The sequence below is a fragment of the Loxodonta africana genome, chromosome 25 (assembly GCF_030014295.1).
Source record: "Loxodonta africana isolate mLoxAfr1 chromosome 25, mLoxAfr1.hap2, whole genome shotgun sequence".
NCBI lineage: Eukaryota > Metazoa > Chordata > Mammalia > Proboscidea > Elephantidae > Loxodonta > Loxodonta africana.
Genome location: NC_087366.1, coordinates 60,930,436 through 60,952,284, shown reverse-complemented (window position 1 = coordinate 60,952,284; position 21,849 = coordinate 60,930,436). Strand labels below are relative to the sequence as shown.

Here is a 21,849-nt window from a genome sequence, read left to right as displayed (position 1 = left end):
TGGTTCTTATCCTGGGCCAACAGAAGGTCTGAGGGCCATGACCACCAGGGTCTTTCTAGTCTCAGTCAGACCATTAAGTCTGGTCTTTGTACCAGAATTTGGGGTCTGCATCCCACTGGTGTCCTGCACCCTCAGGGGTTCTCTGTTGTGTTCCCTGTCAGGGCAGTCATCAGTTCTGGCCAGGCACCATCTAGTTCTTCTGGTCTCAGGCTGATGCAGTCTCTGGTCTATGTAGCCCTTTCTGTCTCTTGGACTCATAATTACCTTGTGTCCTTGGTGTTCTTCCTTCTCCTTTGGTCCAGGTGAGTTGAGACTCATTGATGCATCTTAGATGGCCACTTGCTAGTGTTTAAGACCCCAGATGGAGAGGCTGGTTCTTTTTTTTTTTTTTATTCTTTTTTTTAATAATTTTTATTTTGCTTTAAGTGAAAGTTTACAAATCAAGTCAGTCTCTCACACAAAAACCCATATACACCTTGCTACACACTCCCAATTACTCTCCCCCTAATGAGGCAGCCCCCTCTCTCCCTTCACTCTTTTCATGTCCTTTTCGCCAGCTTCTAACCCCCTCCACCCTCTCATCTCCCCTCCAGGCAGGAGATGCCAACATAGTCTTAAGTGTCCACCTGATCCAAGAAGCTCACTCCTCACCAGCATTCCTCTCCGACCCATTGTCCAGTCCAATCCATGTCTCAGGAGTTGGCTTCAGGGATGGTTCCTGTCCTGGGCCAACAGAAGGTCTGGGGGCCATGACCACCGGGGTCCTTCTAGTCTCAGTCAGGCCATTAAGTCTGGTCTTATGAGAATTTGGGGTCTGCATCCCACTGCTCTCCTGCTCCCTCAGGGGTTCTCTGTTGTGTTCCCTGTCAGGGGAGTCATCGGTTGTAGCCAGGGACCATCTAGTTCTTCTGGTCTCGGGATGATGTAGGCTCTGGTTCATGTGGCCCTTTCTGTCTCTTGGGCTTGTAATCACCTTACGTCCTTGGTGTTTTTCATTCTTCTTTGATCCAGGTGGGTTGAGACCAACTGATGCATCTTAGATGGCTGCTTGGTAGTGTTTAAGACCCCAGACTCCACTCTTCAAAGTGGGATGCAGAATGTTTTTGTAATACATTTTATTATACCAATTGACTTAGATGTGCCCTGAACCATGGTCCCCAGACCCCTGCCCCTGCTACACTGGCCTTCGAAGCATTCAGTTTATTCAGAAAATTTCTTTGCTTTTGGTTTAGTCCAATTGTGCTGACCTCCCCTGTATTGTGTGCTGTCTTTCCCTTCACCTAAAGTAGTTCTTATCTACTATCTAATTAGTGGATACCCCTCTCCCACCCCGCTCCCTCCCCCCCTCATAACCACAGAAAAAGTTTTCTTCTCAGTTTAAACTATCTCTCAAGTTCTTATAATAGTGGTCTTATACAATATTTGTCCTTTTGCAACTGACTAATTTCACTCAGTATAATGCCTTCCACAGCAGTGGGTGGGTTTTTATTATGCCTTCCAGGTTCCTCCATGTTATGAAATGTTTCACAGATTCCTCACTGTTCTTTATCAATGCGTAGTATGGAATAATTTTTAATGTACCTTTTTATCCTGATATTGTGAAATTTCCGATAACATACCTTTATATAGCTCTGTTTTCAGTCATTGTGTTGGTATCTATGGAATCTTTTAATCTACAGACCAGTGACTTTGGTTCTGGGATATTTTCTTGTCATCTTTCTTTGAAGATTTTCTTCTCCTTCCTTGAACTCTCATTATTCAAACATTTCACTTCCTGGATTTCTTTTTAATTTTTTCAATGCTTTTCTTTCTCTCTTCTTTTTTTGACACCTTTATCTTTTAATGTGTTTTCGGAGACATGCCCTCAAATTTTATTCCAAAGTTTCAATTCTGCTTTCACATTTTATTTTCCAGAATTTTTTTTTTTTTTTTTTGGAAAACACTTTGACTCTTTTTGAAGCATCCTGTTTTTGTTTTCTGGATAGAGGATCTACTTTTATCTCTTTGAGGTTATGATACTTTTTCCTCCCCCTTGCATTTTCTGTTCTATTGAATCATTTTCTTCTTTTGTTGATTTTAGTCTCCTTTTTATCTTTAAAAGTGATGCACCAGAAATAGTTGACTATAAGTTTTATGTAGATAGTTAAGGCTTGTTGATTTGTGTACTTCCCTACTGGTGACCAGGTGGAAAAATTTTTTCTCTTAGGTGGTCCTATGTGCTAGTGTCTGGAGGTACTTTATTTGGGGCCATTCAGGCTTTTCCAGAGAATAATGTCCAATTTCCTGTCTGTAGGCATTTATGACAGACTACTTGTTAATGAGAGAAGAACTGGGAAAGCAGCTGAGGCTTCCACCACTCAGGTTGTATTTGTCACTTTATCACCATTTTTACCTCTGTCTCTCATCCCACCTTTCCACTGTGCCTAGTCATTCAAATTTCTAAATGTCTCTGGTTCAGTTTTTCAAAAGAAGAAACTTTTGATGCCCTGGTGGGTGGAGTTTGCCTCATAGAAGAGGAACAATAAATACCGGATGCCTAGTGTAGCCACAGAAAACCTTGAGTTTCAGCCACTTATTTTTAGACTTTCAGGTAATCCCCTGATTTCAGTTTAGAAGCTTACACCATCTCCCTGCTCTTCCCAATCCTTAAAGGTTCTTAGTGCTCAGCCTCTCAGGGTCTCTGCAGGGCGATGAGCTTGATTCCTGTCATTATCACTCTCTGCCAACATACTGGTTATAAATCTTTCCACTGTACCAAGTCATTTGCCTCTTACTGTCAAATATGGCTTCCGAAATGGTGTTGACATCTCTTTTCTGTTGTTGTCTTCTCTCTTCTTACTTCCTCTTGTTTTTTTAAATAGCTTTTAACATATTTTTGCCATCAACTTAAAATGTTTGGGGATAAGCAATCTTTAACCGGACTGAAAAAGACTTGTCCTATTACCATCTGCAAGGGTCTTCTAAAGGAAAAGATACCCGAGAGTCAAAGGCATTACAGACATTTGTTTAATTTCTTATAAAGCTTAAAGATTATTTTTAGTTACGTATATATGTAATCCAAGATATACTCCTCTATGCCATCACCTGGGCTTGAGTCATGGGGCTGCTAACAGACAAGAAATCTGACAATATCCACCTACCCAAGTATAATTCTTCCTGAGTTCTTCAAGGCTGAACTCAAATGTCATATCCTTTATGAAGCTTTCACAGATAATCCTGGGTAGAGTTTGGTATTTTTCTCTTTATGCTTTTCCTGCACATTTCAAACCTCTAATGCAGTATTTTTCATATTGTTCTGTAATTATTTGTTTAGGGGAGTGTTTCCCACAGTAGACTGGAGTGACCCTATAGAACAGAGTAGAACTGCCCCACAGGGTTTCCAAGGAGAGGCTAGAACTTCCAATCTTTTGGTTAGCAGCTGAACTCTCAACCGCTGCACCACCAGGGCTCCTTGCAAAGTTAGGAACCATGTTTTATACTTCTTTGTATCATTTCTGCCTTAATTATAGCCATAAATGTATTTGCCGAAAGAATAAATAAACAAAGGTCTCTGGAGCCCATTTAACTTGACCACTTCCCTCTGCATAGCAAGTAATCTTGCTGACAGGTGATGATGAACCAGCTGAAAAAAAAGACTATCAATTACACAGAACATCAACAATTAGGTCAGCATCTATCCTGTGTGGAATAAAGGAGGTGCTCCAGAAGGTAAGGTTTTACTCTGAACAGCTAAGAACCTAGTTACTGGGGTTCTTCTAATTATTTTAATCACTAGGGTCTCTATAAGTCGGAATCGACTTGACGGCACTGGGTGGGTTTTTAGTCTCTAAGATCAGTACAGATATTTTTGTTATCAATTAAAATTAAAAAAAAAAATGAAATTTCATTATGCCACAGAGGAGTCTTTCAGAATTTATGTATTTTATTATTTTTAGTAAGTGTGTGTGTGTGTGTGTGTGTGAAAAGCGATTCCTTTGTCTAGAGCGAAAGTATGATGTGGGAGCACTCAGATTTCTTTCTCTAGCCTCAACTTGATGTAGAGGAATGAATAATTATCATCACATTTTTAGCTTCGGAAATTTGACGTTAAACATTCTTCTTATTGCTAATTTTGAATTGTAAAGGGACTCGCTTTCAAACTATGGTCATTTCTCAGTAACAAAAGAATACAGAAAAATAAACGGATTCTACCAAGACTCTGATAAAATTGATAATGTTGATTCAAAGATTACCTCCCCTGTTTATTTTACAGGTATTTCTAGCTTCAGGGCAATCTGATATATGTAAATCCAATTTTTTTTTTCCAAAGAGATTAAGTTAGAAGGCAGTCATTCTAATTAAAATTGTGTTCTTTGCCTCATAGAAGGATTCACTGAAGGACACATTTAAATAAAAAGGCTCTTTAGTGCATTTAAGTATTTGCTCATAGATTACTAAGTAATGGGAAGTTAGGCTGGGTAGTCAGGGAAATCCAAGCTTAAATGTTCAGGGAATCTGGCCAATGAAGATGAACACCTGTACAATAATATCAAAAATTTGATTTACAAGCATATTTAAAGCCACTTAAATAAGATTGTCATGGCTGGGAGAATACCGTTGGTTTCCATTTTCATTGCTTAGGATCAGCGTTCTGTACCTTGAGGTGATGCCATGAACTGTGGGTGTTGGTATATCATCCGGAGTATCTTCTACAGTGGTGATTTGGGTTCCGTTGCTTTTCACACAGGCGTACATTGTGCAGACCTCAACCTGCAAACATTAGTTTAGAAAAGAATAAATCCAGCCATTTTCAAATGCAGACTGATGATGGGCCGAATCCCACCCACGCTCACTTCATATGAATCTCTTCTAGTGCTCTACAGCCTCTTGGGGTTTAATAAATATTCAACTTTGATGTTAATTGACTCCAGTGGGACAGGCTCAGAGTAGAGTGCAGAATTGGGCTCAGAACAATTGATTTAGCGGCTAAAATGGCAAGACTTGGTCTCTGGTTCCAACCATTCAAAAAAAGACAGACATATTAATCTACCCCGTGCACAGTCAAGGAATGGAAGGTGCCTAGGAGACAGTCTGCAAACAAAATAGGTTATCGCTGTATACGGCTCCCTAGATCTATACCCAAGCAGTGTAATGATGATATCTTCTGGAAGTTGTGACACCTTACAACAAATAGCCTAAATGCTAATGTGTAATAGAAGAAAAATGAGGGCTAGAGAAGGCTTCCAATATGGTGGAGCTATTTTATATCCATTTGTTCCAGCATCAATTGTGTTTTTACCTTAATCACAGCAGAAAATCATCATTCATTCCTTTAATTCTGTCACCTAATCTGAATAAAAAGTAAGTAGGGTGGAATAACTAGAGATTAGAAATGGAGATCATCAAACATGAGTAACACAAAAGGGTTATACTCAGCAAGAGGGAGGGGAGACAAATGAACGTACGAAAGATTGCTCATGGGACATCCTCGAAACTATATCATTCTGCTCTCAATTAAAGGAGAGACCAAAGAGGAGCTGTACTTTTTCCAGTGCTAATTTATTTCCAGCATCTAATACATAAATGCAGGAGGGAAACGGGATACTGTGAATCTTAAGTACTAATGCTGAGCTTTTAAGTGAAGCAGTTCTCTTGCTTCATTGGCATTTAGGAAAGACAAATGTGATTCTTACTGTATTTATTTATAGATGTGACATTTTATTCATAGGGCAGTTTGCACCTGAATGGGAGTTGAGGCATATTTTTATAATGCTGGTTAAGCATGTCATTTACTTAGGCCATAGGTTATTTTGCTGTAATACTTAGTAGATATTTAAACTCTTTCAAGACCCTCTGCTCTGAGTATGACCAACTAAACCCCAAATAACTTAAAGGCAGAAGAGCATAAAATACACTTACTATAATACAATTAAGGAAAATAAAATATTACACATACTGGAAATAGTTGACTATCTGATGCATAATGGGATAGCTCACAATCAACTTAACTGAATGTATTGTGTAACTAATACGTGCCAAATACCACGGTAGGTGCTTGCACAAATTATTTTATTGAGTCCTTACAACTCTATCTTCACAAGTTTGTAAATTGGGGCTCAGAGAAATCAGGGCATATGATCAAGTTGGTAATATTTGAGATAATTAATTTGAGGGCTACAATACAGCCTGTTGCCTTATCATCTGAATGTTAAGCATTTCTAAGTGCTTAATATAAACTATTTAGCTGTATTCAAATATTTCTCCAGAAAGCTTTTTTTTTTTTTTTTGACATCAGAGAAATGTGTCAATATTTTTCTCAGTTTTACTAAAATAATATTCCAAGCCTTCATCTTTGGAGCATATTTCTGGTACTAAAGTTGTTTTGCATAAAATGTGAATGAAACACAAATATGAAGGTTTACCATGTTCATATTAAAGAGAAATAAAATTGAACCAACATTAAAACTTGATCTTTTTAAAAATATATATGTAAAAGGATTTATTTAAAAAGTAGCTATTTGGGTACATTTATGTGTCCACTTTACAATTAGTAGTTCTTTTACAGAGGGGGTTAGAATGGAGAATCTTAATTCTAAAGTATTAGGCATTTCAATTAAATGCATATTTTAAACGAAGTCAAATTATCTCTGATATCATACTGAAAATCCTTGAAATTTGATAGTCAATTTTCCAGAAATGCAACTGTTATTTCAGGTGTAGTACTCCTCAACTGGGAAAGCCTGGTGGCATAGTGGTTAAGATCTATACCTGCTAACCAAAAGCTTGGCAGTGCAAATCCACCAGGGGCTCCCTGGAAACTGTATGGGGCAGTTTTAGTGTGTCCTTTAGGGTCTCTATGAGTCGGAATTGGCTCAATGGCAACAGATTTCATTTTTAATTTTTATTCTTGAACTGTGAAAAGTTCACAATAGCACAGTTTTGGGGAATAGGAATGTCTTAGTCACAAGTAACAAAATTCATATATTGAAATTAAATTCAGTCTCATAGCTCCTCGTCTGTTTCCATGTCTCAAATCTGATCAAAATCCTACCACTAACACAAACCAATACGAATGAACAGGTCTGAAACACTTGAATATCAAACCTTGCTCCACGTCAAAAAAGGAGTGGGTCATGCCCCCACAACCCCCAGGGAACTCAGCCCCAGGTTGTGTTGTGAGTCCTAAAAAAGCAATATGGGGTCTTCATGAGTCAGAATAGACTGGATGGCACCTAACAATGGATAACAACAACAAAGCAAATGCATCGGCAGCCTTTTGAGAGCTCAGCCTGATTTCTCCACGCCCATCGCCATCATCAAGTCCATTCCGACTCATAGCAAACCTACAGGACAGAGTAGAGCTGCCCCATATGGTTTCTAAGGAGTGGCTGCTGGATTCAAACTGCCGACCTTTTGGTAAGCCCTGAAAGAGGATAGATAATACAGCAAATCCTCTGTCAATTTCCTATGCTAACCTGTTCTCAAAACTGTATTTCTAATTATTTTGAGTATGATTGTTACTGTGTAATTTGATCTATGTTCCATGTACACACACAGACTCACTAAAAAAGCAATGGACATAAACAGTCTACATACCCCAGGCTAACTCAGGCGGGTTAATGGGAATCATGGAGTGTGATGAAAAACAATAAACACACCTTTCTTCTCTATCACACATCTTCTTAGTTTTCTCAGAAAGCAAGCACTATGCGTGGTAGTGGAGGAGGCTAATACATTCACTGTAGTCAAATGGTTATGTATGCTTTACCTTCAAATGTGGCAAAAAGAAGATGATGGGGAGATGAAGGAGATGGCATTACTAAATAAACAGAGCCAGTGAAAAATTTCTGTGGTTAAATAAAATTTTTGTGCTTTAACATCTTCTTGAAAGTTATTTACAAAGCTTTTTGCAAAAAAATTATTTACAAAAACTTTAGGAGTTTAGTAAAAAAAAAAAAAAATTACTAAACTGCAGCCTTTCTCTATAAACTTCAAGCATCTGAAGACTCTCCTTTTATCACTTATTTGCTCATTTGGCCTTGTTATCTTTTATGTCTTAGCAGGCTAACAAGATTTCTGACTCCGTAAGGATATGTTTCTTGTTTTATATGCCTTATTATTCTCTTCAGTTTTTCTGCTTTTAAGGTTAATAGACCCTGAAGAAGGTCCATGAGGTGGGCCTCGGATGGTCAATACATTCTCTGAAGTTAAGTGTTAAATTTTGTCACGTATGTGCAGAAACATTTTTCTAGGGCAGGGTGCACTTACTCCATTAGATCCTCAAAGAGGTCCAAGGGGCAAAAAGTTTAAATACCTCAGCGCTCACATAGGTGGGGATCATTGAACATTCGCTGGAGGATGAGTGGATACATACTTTTATCCTTGGATAAAACCTTTTACTATTTGCTCGTCTGCTAGATACTCATTTATATTTTCTTGTTGCGTTTAGAGGATCCTGGTGGCGCAGTAGTTAAGAGCTCAGCTGCTAATGAAAAGGTCAGCATTTCAAATCTACCAGGCATGCTCTACTCTGTCCTATAGGGTCGCCATGAGTTGGAATCGACTCGATGGCAATGGGTTTTTTGGTTTTGTTGCCTTTAGAATCCCAGAATACTAGAGGTGGTAGGATGTTTTAAGTCACCTAGTCCATTGTACTTACAAAAGAGAAAATTGGGGCCTGCTGAGGTTATATAACCTCCCTGAAGTTGTTAAATTAGTAAGTAGCAGACAGAGGAATAGAAAGAACGTTCCAATATTCCTAGGCTGATTCTGATTTTAATAACAGTGAAAAAAACAGGAAAAAGGCACACTGCTTGGCGAGGCTTATTCTGAATGTGTGATTTGCTTCATTTTGTGGGTTAGAATATCATTATCATCCTTATCACCGTCATTTTCCATATTATCATGGTCTTCTCTCCAGAGACCCACGTGTTTGCCCACAGCAAACGGATATAATCCTGATCAATTTCCCTGTTCCGTCTCCCCCTGCCACCAAATAAATAATCTCTAACCAAGTTTTTTTCTTTTTTTTTAACCAAGATGGAAGATTCCACTTAGAGAAGTCACCAAGCATGTTTTATTTAACATACCCATAAGCTTAACCATCAAAATAATAATAATAATTTTAAAAAATCCAACGTTCTAACCTGAATGTCATAGATAGTGAAGGGAGACAGGCCTCTCAGGACAAACGACCCAGGCACATCCATTCCAGTCTTGTAGAGCTTATTATTTACATAGATGGAACACTCAGTGACAACACCATTTGGGTTTGAAGGAGATGTCCAGATGACATGTACAGCTGTGCTGTTGATGACGACAACCTCTGGAGGAAGCAAGCCCTGAGGCTCTGGAATTAAAGGAAGAATCTGAATAAACTCCAGCTGTCTCTGAAAAAGCACTTGCTAAGCTAAACGCAGATCCATACTTAGGTTTAGTGAAGGGTTCACTGCTTATCTGCTGGTCTCTGATGAAGTCATCACAGTCCGTAGGCCTCTGGAAATTGGCTTATTACACTCTCAGTTAGAAACCATAGGAATTGGTGGCAAAATGCTTTATACCACCAGCATAGTGCTAATCTTCAACCCTATGTGACCAGTGGGATATGATGATAAATTATTCACTCATCTGCATCGCTAACACATATCTATTATTTGCCTCTTCTCCATCCTTTCACTCCACACCTCCCATAAAGAAAAAAAAGAAAGAAAAAAATTGCTCCTTAAGCAAAATATAAAACTTAAATGCACTGAGGCTGGTGGAACGTGAAAAATCATTTGATGTTACTAGCTTGTAACTCAAGCTATATGAAGCAATAATGCAATATTGTCATTATGTAAATGATTTTGAATGTTGATTACCATAGGTAATGATGAAATCTCACATTAGAAAAAAAATCTTGCTTAGCGTTAAATTACACAATTATTCAAGCTTGTCAGAAATAACTCTGCAGACATCTATTTTTATCATAAGAACCCATCTTAACTAGTTGGAGGATTGTCCTTGTAATCCGTTCTATTTTATAAACAAAAGGTGCTGACCTATTGCACCAGGAAGGGAGATGGGTTCCACACTTAAAGTGCGCTCCTAATGACCTGGAAGACTTGCTTGGGAGGTAATGACATTATAATGTTTATAATGAGATTTTATAAAGCCAAAAAGATTAGAAAGACCATTCCAAACACATTTCAGATTCACAAGTTGCTTCCCTTGCTTCCTCCCCCTTGCTAACGGGCTTAGAAATGAGTCATAGGCGATTTTTCTCAGTGGCTGAACTTCCACCTACAATTTCTGGTGACTCAGGGAGGGCCCTCACTGCTTGGCTGTCATTTTGAAAAGCATACTGCTTCAGAGAACAAATCTTAAAAAAAAAAAAGTTTCTAAATGTCAACATTTATGGATGTGAACTTGGCTCCAAACTAAGCATACACTGAAAAGAATAGGAACAAACTGGGCTAATACCCCATTATTAGAGCCTTGTGCTGCTGTCTCACTGGGACCACTTACTGATCTGCCACTTGACAACAGCAAGCACTTAAGCATTTTAGCTCGCCTCCCTGTCCCCCAACCCGGAAGTTTCACAATGGAGGATGACCGCTCTCGCCCCGACAAGAATTAATCAATCTCATTCACAATTCTGAGGCTGAGCATTCCTTAAAATCTGGACTCACCCCCGTCACCAGTGGTCGCGTGCACGACTTCACTGTTGATGCTGTGGACGCCATTGAAGACCGAGATAAAAATCCGATACTCTGTGTTTGGGTTTAAGTGGCCAATGACATGGGAGTTTACATCTTGGAGGATTTTTAGAGATTCATTTGAGGTAGCAGAACTCCAAAAAAGTGTGTAGTATTCAACACCGCCCTGTAGGTCTTGAAGAGCTGTTAACGTTAAATGCAGCACAGTGTAAATATGACAGATTTGAGAAGTTTTTAGGGGAAAAGACAAACAAGACATTTTATCATGAGCTGGGTGGTGCAAACAGTTAACCCCTTAGGCTGCTAACTGAAAGGGTGGAGTCCACACGGAGGCACCTTGAAAGAAAGGCCTGGTGACCTACTTCCAAAAAATCAGCCACTGAAAACTCTACGGAATATATTTCTACTCTGAAACACCTGGGGTTGCCATGAGTCGGAATCAACTCGACGGCAACTGGCTTTTCTTTCTAGAATGAGAAATGAAGAAAGCTTATGGAATGTTCTTTATGGTGATTGCGGTTGGGATGGTTTTTATTTATAACAAAGTTCATTTTTTCCCCCAATCTCATAATTAGTTGGGTATCCTCCCTTACCTTATACAGGAAAGTGAGCTTTTTAACTCCCCCAAATGCTTTAATTACGCTATTTATAATGACTTAGCTAACCTTCAATATTTTGATATAATATTTATGAAAGAAAGAGCATCATAAAAATATACAATACATGGAACCGCTTCTGTTCATCAGTTACATAATCCTAGAGAGAAGCCTATGCTAATATTCAAGAGGGCATCTCCTGACACAGATCCCCGAACGTGAAGCGTGTTTTAATATGCTAACAACACTTTCTAAATTTTCATCTTTAGAAGATGTTTATGTTACACATGGGTCATTGTATCATGTGCCCTTAAGGAGTGGCCAAGTAGGATTCTGGGATGATAGTCAAATTTATGTCAAGGCTTTCTTCCTTTCTCCTAGTTCAACATGCATATATGATATAATCAAGCTCTTGAAGAATGCCAAAATCAATCATTTACCATTTCACATGTGTTGTTGTTGTGCACTGGGGAATTGATTCTGACTCATAGCGACCCCATGTGACACAGTAGAACTGCCCCGTAGAATCTTCTAGGCTGTAATCTTTATGGGACGGATCACCAGGTCTGTCTCCCTCCGAGCCGCTGGGTGGGTGTGAACTGCCCACCTTTCTGCTAGTAGCCCATCGCTTAACCGTTTGCACCGTAACTCATCAATTTCTCAAACCTTTTCCTTTCAAAGGCCAGTCTATTGTTTTCTTTCTCCGCTTCCACCCAATTTCTCCACTTTTAGCCCTATGTTCTGCTTCTCATTAACTTCCCACAATGATGCTTTGAAAAGAAGTCATAAAAACAGCCATATTTTCTGAAGTAGGAAGTAGTATACTGCTCTACTTATGTTGGTATTTTTTAAGGGTTTTAAGCAGGAACTATTACTTTGATTTGTATTATTGGTGGACTGGCATGTTGGTTTACAAGCTTCCTGAAACTGTATGTAAAAAGATGCTTGAAGACCAGTTCAGCAGCACTAATCTAAGGATTGGGAGGAAAGAGTGGCGATTGTCTTCTCTTCTGGTCATTGAAGGGCAGTGTCTCTAATACAGGAGATCCCAGCACATTGCTAAGTAAGGAATTATGGCACTGGGAATGGTATGGTTTTCTTTTATGATCTCTTTTCATTAAGGTCTTAGGGGTCTTGTATAAAAACTGAATGCTAGTTCCCCCCTCCCCGCCCCACTTAAGAACACTACTGCTTTCACTTTATCTTTTACAATAATTAAAAAGTTGAGGCACACCAGTATAGCTGGAAGATTTTCTTAGCAACTAATTTGTAAAACTCTGGACTTTGAGATGTTTCCTTTCTCTGATGCCACAAAATGTTAGCATGTTTAATAATGAGATAAGTATTAGCATTAGCAGGAACTGGCTGTTGATGTCCATTAACACTGTCCTAAACGATGAGAAAAGCCATTGGCTGTGTGAATGCAAAAGTTCCTTCTCTCACTGGAATATTTTCTACTGGCTTATGGTATTATTACTCATTCACTTATGGTAGCCAAGGTATAATGGCAAGTATACGAGAGACCTCTGAAGTTCAGGTTGTGTTTCACAGTGAGTTAAGTGAGTAGGCTGCTTCGAAATTTAAGCCCTAGATATATAATACTAATAAAAGCGCCTTTAAACTCTACTTACAAACATAAACTCTACTTGCTTACTTAATTTATTAAATGTGCCTGATACCTCTTCTACCAAGTTCCAATTAGTATATCTATGTACATACATTAAAAATATTGGGACTAGCATCATAAGTTCAAGGAGAGGGAAGACCTTATGTTCAGTGGCTCAATGAAATCCTATTAAATGTCCATTTTTAGACACACACCATATGCCAGCCCCTCTGAACTAGAACAGAACCACGATAGGAAAAGACAGCAATGCAATTCCATTATTTATGTCTAATTCCAGGATGTAGAGGCTCTGGCAGCAAGAAAACAGGCAGCATCTTTGGGCAACATGAGCCAGATTTCTGTACTGCTCTGTTGACACTGGTCTTTCTTCATCATGTAGATGTTACAGTTTAGAGCCCCAAACACAGAAAGATGGTAGGTATACATTATATCACACTATTCCTAGTCATCATGACAAGTTTTGGCTGCAGTCCATACATGGCAGTATGCTTTTCATTGTTTAAATAAGGTCTTTAAACATCAAATCGGCTCTTCCTAAGCTGGTGAACTGTCTAAGAAAGACAAGATACATCCCCAGTTCAGTAGACCAGGACAAAATTGAAGGCTGCTGACCCTGAGTTTACCTCTGCGAGTGGAAAGCTATTAGAATTGAAATAGCAAGTATGAGGAGCCAAGTAAACTCCACCCGTCCTGTCTATTGTCAAAAGGTGGAATTGAATGTATTTCCCCCTGTTTAAAGAGGAAAACATAAATTAAAAGGCTTCTTTATAGCATAAGGTAAAGGAAATATTGTCTAGAACCTTCAAAACAATAATTTTTTTAGATATTACTTTTATGAGAACAAGCTAGAGGTTTTATAAGACATTTGCATGATGTCCTCAAAAAAAAAAAAAAAGGCAAGCCTTTATGAAAAAGAAGGCTGTGAAACAGATGCCTACATTAATGAAAATCAGACACAAAGTCAGGGCTGAAAGGGATCTGCTTCAAATAAGAAAGGAAAACAAGGAAACTTAAAAAGCAATGTCGGAATTAAAATCTAAATGGAAAGCAGAAGTGAGCAAGTGAAAAATGCATAATATCAAAGAATGAAGAGGAAAATGACTAAGAAGAAATCTATGAAAGTCAAAATTATAGACATTGAGGGCAGAGAATAAAAAAAAAAATCAAATTGAATGAAATAAATAATTGCAGATATAAAATATCCTATAAAACCTTGCCTGAAATGATGTATGTCTACAAATTAAATATACTAATACAGCTTTGGTCAACATAAAGACAATAGATTTAAGCATAGACATATAGAACATTAGGACATTTCAAGGGTGAACTGAAAATTAAAAGATCATCTACAAAGGAGGAAAAAAAATCAGACAAGTTTCAGACGTCTCATCTGCAAAGTTAAATGTCAAGACAAGGGAACAATTACAACAAGTTTTGAGGGAAAATATTTTGCTCTAAGAATTTCATGCATCTCCACATTACCGTGTATGTGCAAAAATCAAGAAAGAATTTCTCAACAGGCAAACATTAAGAGCATATACAGCTGATCTATGTAATTTACTTATCTTTTCTGATAACATTATCCAATAATATCCTACAGGAGACCCAGAGATGAATCAAGATCAAGAACTCAAGAGTGGAAAAGTTTAAGGATTAATGATAAGGATTCGGATCATTTAGAGAAAAATAATTGCAAAAAACAATTAAATATGCATAAAAAATTTTATAAACTAACGCTGAAAATAGTAAGAGAGAAGGGCAAAGAAAGTAATAATACACTGAATTCTTTATCATAAATAAAATAGGAAGATATGGAAAATTAGAGAAAGACATCACTAATAACTAATAGGATTGTAAATTTGTACCTTAAAACCCACTACAGAAGATAAAATTGTAATGAAGATTCCTACCACTCGCAGTTAATCATGGTTTTCCTTCCTGGTTAAATAGCTAGACTTCATACCCCAGGCACCTTGCACCTGGATGAGGTTATGTGAGCAGTTTGTATCATTTTTGGGCAGAGGCATTAAAGAGCAATTACTCATCTCTAATTTTTTTTTGATCGTTTGTCTAGAGTTTCTAGGCATTGCAAACAGTTAATGCATTTGGCCGCTAACCAAAGGGTTGGAGGTTTGAGTCCACCCAGAGGCACCTCAGAAGAAAGGCCTGGTGACCTACTTCTGAAAAAACCAGCCTTTGAAAACTCTCTAGAGCACTGCTCTGCTCTGACCCACATGTGGTCACCATGGCCTGGAGTTGACACCACAGCAACGGGTAAATTATTTGTCTCTATTTTTTTCCGTCTAGAGGAGATCTCCAAGGCTTTAGGGAACAGAGGGGCCACTGGGAGGGGTCTGGGTCTTAAATGACCCATGTGAATTTGGAAAGTGATCAAGAAGAGTGATCTCTCAATCTCAGTTTTGGTTTCTGTGTGAAGCCCATTAAACAAGATAGAAAACATAAGAGGAATGATGGAATGTCGGCTTTGGAACTTGTTTCATTTGGGACTTCTTGAGTTTGCAGTATTCTGTGGCAGCCAGATGGACTTAGAAATTAAACTGTGAACATTTGAGTCATAGTTGTATTATCTGGAGTTTACATAGGAATAAAAAAAAAATACTAGCTCGTATTTATGGGGGCATTCTACTCTGTCCTACAGGGTCACTAAGAGTCAGCATCGACTCGACAGCAATGGGTTTGGTTTTCTTTGGTTTACGTGTAACCCATGCTTTGTAGACCATATAAACATCCGGGATTATTGCATAATCAAGTTCATTTCAATGAGCTGAAGAAAAAGGCTGCAGCCTCTGGAGATGATCTTTGCTGTAAGATCCCATTTTGCATGATGATCTTCAATTTTCATTCAGAAATGTGATCTTAGGTGGAGCAAGTTCTCAAAAATAGAACAGGTCCCTCTCCTCTGTAATGGACTCCTACATAATTTAACACTGCTGTTAGATACCCGTTGCCTTTGGGTCGATTCTGACTCAGTAATCCTATAGGACAGAGTAGAACTGCCCCATAGAGTCTCCAAGGAGCGCCTGGTGGATTCGAACTGCCAACCTTCTGGTTAGCAGCCGTAGCTCTTACCACTATGCCACCAGGGTTTGCTGCTGTTAGATGGACTAGTTGAAAGTCCATTCTGCAATAGCAACTAGATGAGGCTCATGTTTAGAGGTCATTTCTTGGCTTACTTTTTAAAAGAACAGCTTAATATTAGATATGTCTTCTAGATCTTTAGCATTTAGATCAGGGGTTAGCAATAAAGCCCATGGGCCAAACCAACCCAAGAAGTGTTTTTACATTTTTATATGTTAACAACAACAAAAATCAAAGAATAATAGTATTTTGAGACATGTGAAAATTACTTGAAATTCAAGTTTCAGTGTCCATAGTAAAGTTTTATTGGAACACGGTCACGCTCATTCACTTAAGTGTTATCTATGGCAGCTTTCAGAGGCAAGAACAATCACTGCCTTTGAATTCTGGGGTTGGCAAAGAATATTGAATATACTATAGAATATAGTATAGAATATACTATATACTGTCTTGGAAGAAGTATGGCCAGAATGCTCCTTAGAAGCGAGGATGACAAGACTTCGTCTCATACACTTTGGAAATATTATCAGGAGGGATCAGTTCCTGGTGACCGGAATCATGCTTGGTAAAGTAAAGGGTCAGCGAGAGTGAGGAAGACCCTTAACGAGATGGACTGATACAGTGACTGCAACAATGGGCTCAAACATAGCAAGGACTGTGAGGACGGTGCAGAGCCTGGAAGTGTTTTGTTCTGATGTACATAAGGTCGCTATGAGTCAGAACTGACTCGATGGCCCCTAACAACAACACTAAGCATTAGTTTCTATCTTATAGCCCTTTTCTGAGGATTGCATGAATGATTTAAGTGAAGATGTTTTTGTATCTCTGCTTATAAAAATCTGATTTTCACCATCAATATAGTTTGCCTTCACTGCGCTTCATTTAGGTAGAAATGTTTTGTTTCATTACACAAAGCAAAGATAAGAACCTCAAATCTCCATAGGGGTCAGGAAGATGGGACTGGGTCAGATGGTGAACACGTCTAAAGTGGGAACCACTACTCCGTGTCACCTGATTAAATTTCTCTCCAGCAATGTGGGAATAGTTTTGTCCAATTATTTGATTTTTCAAATGAATAAAAAAAATTATCATCTTTATGTGAAATTTTCTGATTATTAAATGTTCACGAATTATTATTGTTTTCAAATAATTACTTTCTTATTATTAAACAAAGCATAGAAGCCAGGGCAAAACAATGCATAGAAGCCGGGGAGGTAAATAGGGTCTATGTCCGCAGTTCAAATCCACCAAGCGCTCCTTGGAAACTCTATGCGGCAGTTCTACTCTGTCCTGTAGGGCCACTATGAGTCGGAATCGACTTGACGGCACTGGGTTTGGTTTTGGTTTGGTCCTGCCAGTTTGCAGCATCTACTCTAAAAAAAATATTAAAGAAATGGAGTGATTGTTAGTGGGGACTGGAGGTTGGTACATGCTTTTATCTCACATTATATCACATATGTAAGGCTAATGTTAAAACTGGCCCTTCTAAATTTTTTAATAGCTTATCCTTGTTAATCTGTGGTTGGGAAAAATGTACCAGAAACATTTTGCTATCAAGATGATGTACACATATAGAGGCTCATAATGAAGACAGAATATGTTTTAAAATAGATATACATATATAATTGTTTTTAAACTTAATTTAATTTTAATTTATTTTTGTTGTTGAAAATGTATACATCGAAACACACCAATTCAATGATCTCTACACGTACGACTCAGTGACATCGATTACATTCTTCGAGTTGTACAGCTATCATCACTTTCCTTTTCCAAACTCTTCTTCCTCCATTAACAGAAACTCACTGCCCCCTAAGTTTCTTATCTAGCCTTTCCAGTTGCTGCTGTCATTTGATCCCATATGGAGAGCTCTTTAAAAGAGCACAATCCTCCAGGCCTCTAGACCTTCTTTAATAATTAAGCTAAATTATTATTTGGTATAAAGAAGTCTTCAGGGGATGTTTTTGGATAAAGTTCTTTTTAATAAGCAAATATTTACGTATATATTCATGTGACTTTCAACCACAAGGCACTTTTCATCTATAACTTTGTGTCTCTTATCATATTAGATAGACTATGTACTGATTTTATCTTACCTATCTTTTTTTTTTTATCAAGAGATCAATTTGAAATTAAAATTGTAATAAAATAGGTGACTCACAGCGTAGTGACTAGTTAATTTACTTAGGGTAGCAGGGTGCACAGAGGAAGAAAATGATAATGCAGCAAGCTTTCGGAGAGATGACCCTGTTCTGAGAGTTAACCTTTGTGCTCACAAATAGTTGCCTGAAAATTTTCTAAGGTATGAATGGAAATAACAGCAGATTGCATTACCTATGTCCAGAAGGTCAGAGGTTCAGATAACCAAGGTAATGAAACTTCAGCGAGCTGCTTCAGATCTATTAGGTTTGTCAGTTTTTATAAGCAAGCTTACTTCAGGCATGCAATTTTAACATAAAGGACCTATATTGGTGAAAAGTCAGCAGCCGGATCTTAAGAGAAGTATTCAAATGTCGTAGGAATGGGGAGAGCATCCGCCTTCTTGAGTAGGTTGGCATTTCTGTAAAAACTGGCTGGTCTGATGGGAACGGCATTCCCAATCCCAGTGGAATGAAGGAAGAGAGAGAAGGTCCAGGAAGGTTATAGAAGTAGGAGAGAGATGTTGCTTCTCAAGAAGGAAGCTTGGCTTTTTATTGTTTGTTTGTTTGTTTTTTTTTATGTGTACAGTTGCCCATTCTTAATTTGAGTACCCATCAAAAAGATACGTTCAAGTGCTAAGCTCTGGTACCAGTGACTATGACTTTACTTGGAAATAACATTTTTGTAGACCCAATTAGTTAAGTAAGCATGAGGACATTCTGGAGCAAGGTGGGTCCTAACCCAATATGACTGGTGCTCTTCTGACAGAAATAGACACAGGTACAGAGACACACAGGGAGCACCCATCCGATGACAGAGGCAGAGATTGGGGTGATACGTCTGCAAACCAAGGAACACCACGGGCTGCCGGCTGGTGCCACACGCTAGCAGAGAAGCATGGCACAGATTCTCCCGCAGACAGATTCTCCCTCAGAGTTCTTAGAAGGAACCAACTGTGCCAACATCTGGGTTTCGGACTCCTAATCTCCAGAAGAGGGAAGGTTTTTTTTTTTCCCTCATTTTCAGCCACTCAGTTTGTGGTAACTTGTTACAGAGGCTCTAGGAAGCCAACACAGGTACTAATAATACATTCAGGGGAAACGAAGGCAGGAGCAGCTTACTTACTTGGCTTAGTCCATTCCACGTCTACAGCCGTGTGGTTAAGGACATGTGCAGTGAGATTGGCACCTCTCTGGGGAGGACCAGCTAATGTCGTCACAGCTGCCTCCTGGCTTGGTGTAAAACCCACGCTGTTGTGTACAAAGACCTTATACTCGTATGTTGTAAACCTAAAAGGTTGTTGTGAAACAGTCATAAATAATTTTCTATTTTACAGAAGCCAAAATGCATGATTTACTTTTTCCTCACGATATACAGGATTTCCTTAATGCACGCTTCCCTTTTTGTTTCCCACAGAATACATTATTTTCTTTTCTCTCCCTCCATAAAACATACCATCATTTTTGTATTTCTCCAGCTTTAACCAAAGCATCAGGAAAATATTTTATCAGGAATGCCAAGCAAATACCACTATTTAAAACAAGCGTGGTTTATCGTTTTCTCATTCTTACTGTTTTCAGAAGTGGTGGGGATTACAGCTCAATTCCAGATGCAATTACAAACCTGGCAACCTGCCAGCTTTCTATCTGAATGTGGTCCAGAGAGTTCTATGCTCTTCTCTTGGGAAACTCGTCGGTTTTCAAATATCAGAATCCCACATCCTCATTTTCTCCTGTAGCTCTGCTTCTCTCCCGTAATCTCGTTGGCAGACAGATAACCCCGAAATTAAATCGTAACTGTGACCAAAGTGAACAGCATTCTCCCCATGAGAGTTTTGCTACAGTGAGCTGTATTTTGCTGTAGTATGAACACATTTACGTGAGTCTATACAGAGGAAACTACTGCTTTGCAGAAGGAGAAGCCTGGACACGATGAATTGATAGGATGGGGGCTTTCCAAGTCATGGATTACACTGTTGATAGAGTAAGGCTGCCCAGTCTTCATTCCTTGTGGCTTTCTCAGGTAGAAGGCTATCAGACTTTCTTTGGTTCAAATTGCCTGAATAGGAAAGTGCTATTTATAGACAGTCAGGCTTTGACTGGACAACAGCTCAGAGCAAGAAACTCGCTAAAGACATTGTGGTAACACATGATTGTGCCAAGGGCACCTAGGACTCAGACAAACAGCAGTCTCAGAACATCACTGACTAATTTGGGTTTAATAGATCATCAAGTGTACCTTGAAAAAAAGAAAGGAAAGAAATATATTTGTAGAAAGACATTACGTTTAAGGGTTTCTTTGCCCAGTAATCAGCCACAGTTACCCAGTCCTGGTCTCAGAGAATTGAAGCCCCCCCACCCTCAACCTCCAAATGCAGGGACCAGAGTATTTGTGTCAGTAAGTCACAACCTGAAAATGGTTTGCCTTTAGTCCTAGTAGCACAGGGCTCTGCTGGTCATGGTGCAAAGGGGAGGGTACCTTTCACAGGACTGTGCTAAATAATTTCACCAAAAAGCATGTCAGGATTCTCAGAGCAGTTTGCTACCACCTATGTGGAAGTCTGCTTGCCTCACCCTGTTTCTTACTCATGGCCCAAAGATATGTGTTTATCAATGTGTTTTGCAAGACTCTACCTCAGTCACACTTAAGAGCGGTGGTTCTGTTGTTGTAGCCAGAGGTGAAGACTCAGTGACTTTTTGAAGCTGTTTATCCATTTTCTCTACATGAGTACTACTATCTGATCTGAGGACCTTCTATATCTTTCTGCTTTACCATTTCTTCTCATGTCTTTATATTCTTTCTTTCTCTTTTTATTTCCTTCTTTCCTTTTCTTTATTTCTTCTTTATATGCTTCTTAGCAAGTGCTATATTGGTTAAGAACTATGGCTGTTAACCAAAAGGTCAGCAGTTCGAATCCACCAGGCACTTCTTGGAAACCATATACAGCAGTTCTACTTTGTCCTATACGTCGCTATGAGTTGGAATTGACACGATGGCAATGGGTTATATAGTCCTAAGACCAAGAACACGCAAAGATAATAATAATAAAAAAATAAATAAATAAAAATAATAATAGTTAGCATTTATTAAGTACTTAATATGGGTCACTACCACCAGTCTGTAAGTTTGTTGCATGGTGGGTACTTGCATGTTGCTATGATGCTGGAAGCTATGCCACCAGTATTTCAAATACCAGCAGGTTCATTCATGGTGGACAGGTTTCAGTGGAGCTTCCAGACAGACAAGGAAGAAAGGTCTGGCAGTCTATTTCTGAAAATTAGCCAGTGAAAACCTTACGGATTGCAACAGAACATTGTCCGACTAGCTTGCTTTGGACATGTCATCAGGAGGGATCAATTGCTAGAGAAGGACATCACGCTTGGTGAAGTAGAGGACCAGTGAGGGTGAGGGAGACCCACGGTCAGGGTGAGATTTCCATGGCACAAAAGACAAAAGGATGGACTGGAGCCTGCCTTCAGTCGTGAGGATGACGCAGGGCCAGCAAGTTTTGTTCTGTCATATACAAGGTCACCATGAGTCAGAGTCAACTCGAAGACAGCTAACAACAACAATATGTGTCAGGCATTATTCTGCATGTATTAATTCATACATTACTTAGAACAACCCTATAAGGTGCTATTATAATTCCTGTTTTGAAAATAAGAAAAAAGCTAATAAGTGGGGGAATTAGGATTCAAACCTATGCAGTCTG

General features: G+C 38.8%; 1 protein-coding gene across 1 annotated transcript in view; it reads right to left on the bottom strand.

Moving 5' to 3' along the window:
* USH2A (usherin) overlaps positions 1-21,849 on the bottom strand; it is an 894,134-nt gene that overhangs the window by 261,136 nt on the left and 611,149 nt on the right. The window contains exons 44-47 of the mRNA XM_003419876.4: positions 19,263-19,426; positions 10,650-10,859; positions 9,126-9,328; positions 4,637-4,749 (exon numbers count right to left, since the gene is read on the bottom strand). Coding sequence (XP_003419924.2) covers positions 4,637-4,749; positions 9,126-9,328; positions 10,650-10,859; positions 19,263-19,426 — 690 coding nt within the window. The remainder of the gene's footprint in view (positions 1-4,636; positions 4,750-9,125; positions 9,329-10,649; positions 10,860-19,262; positions 19,427-21,849) is intronic.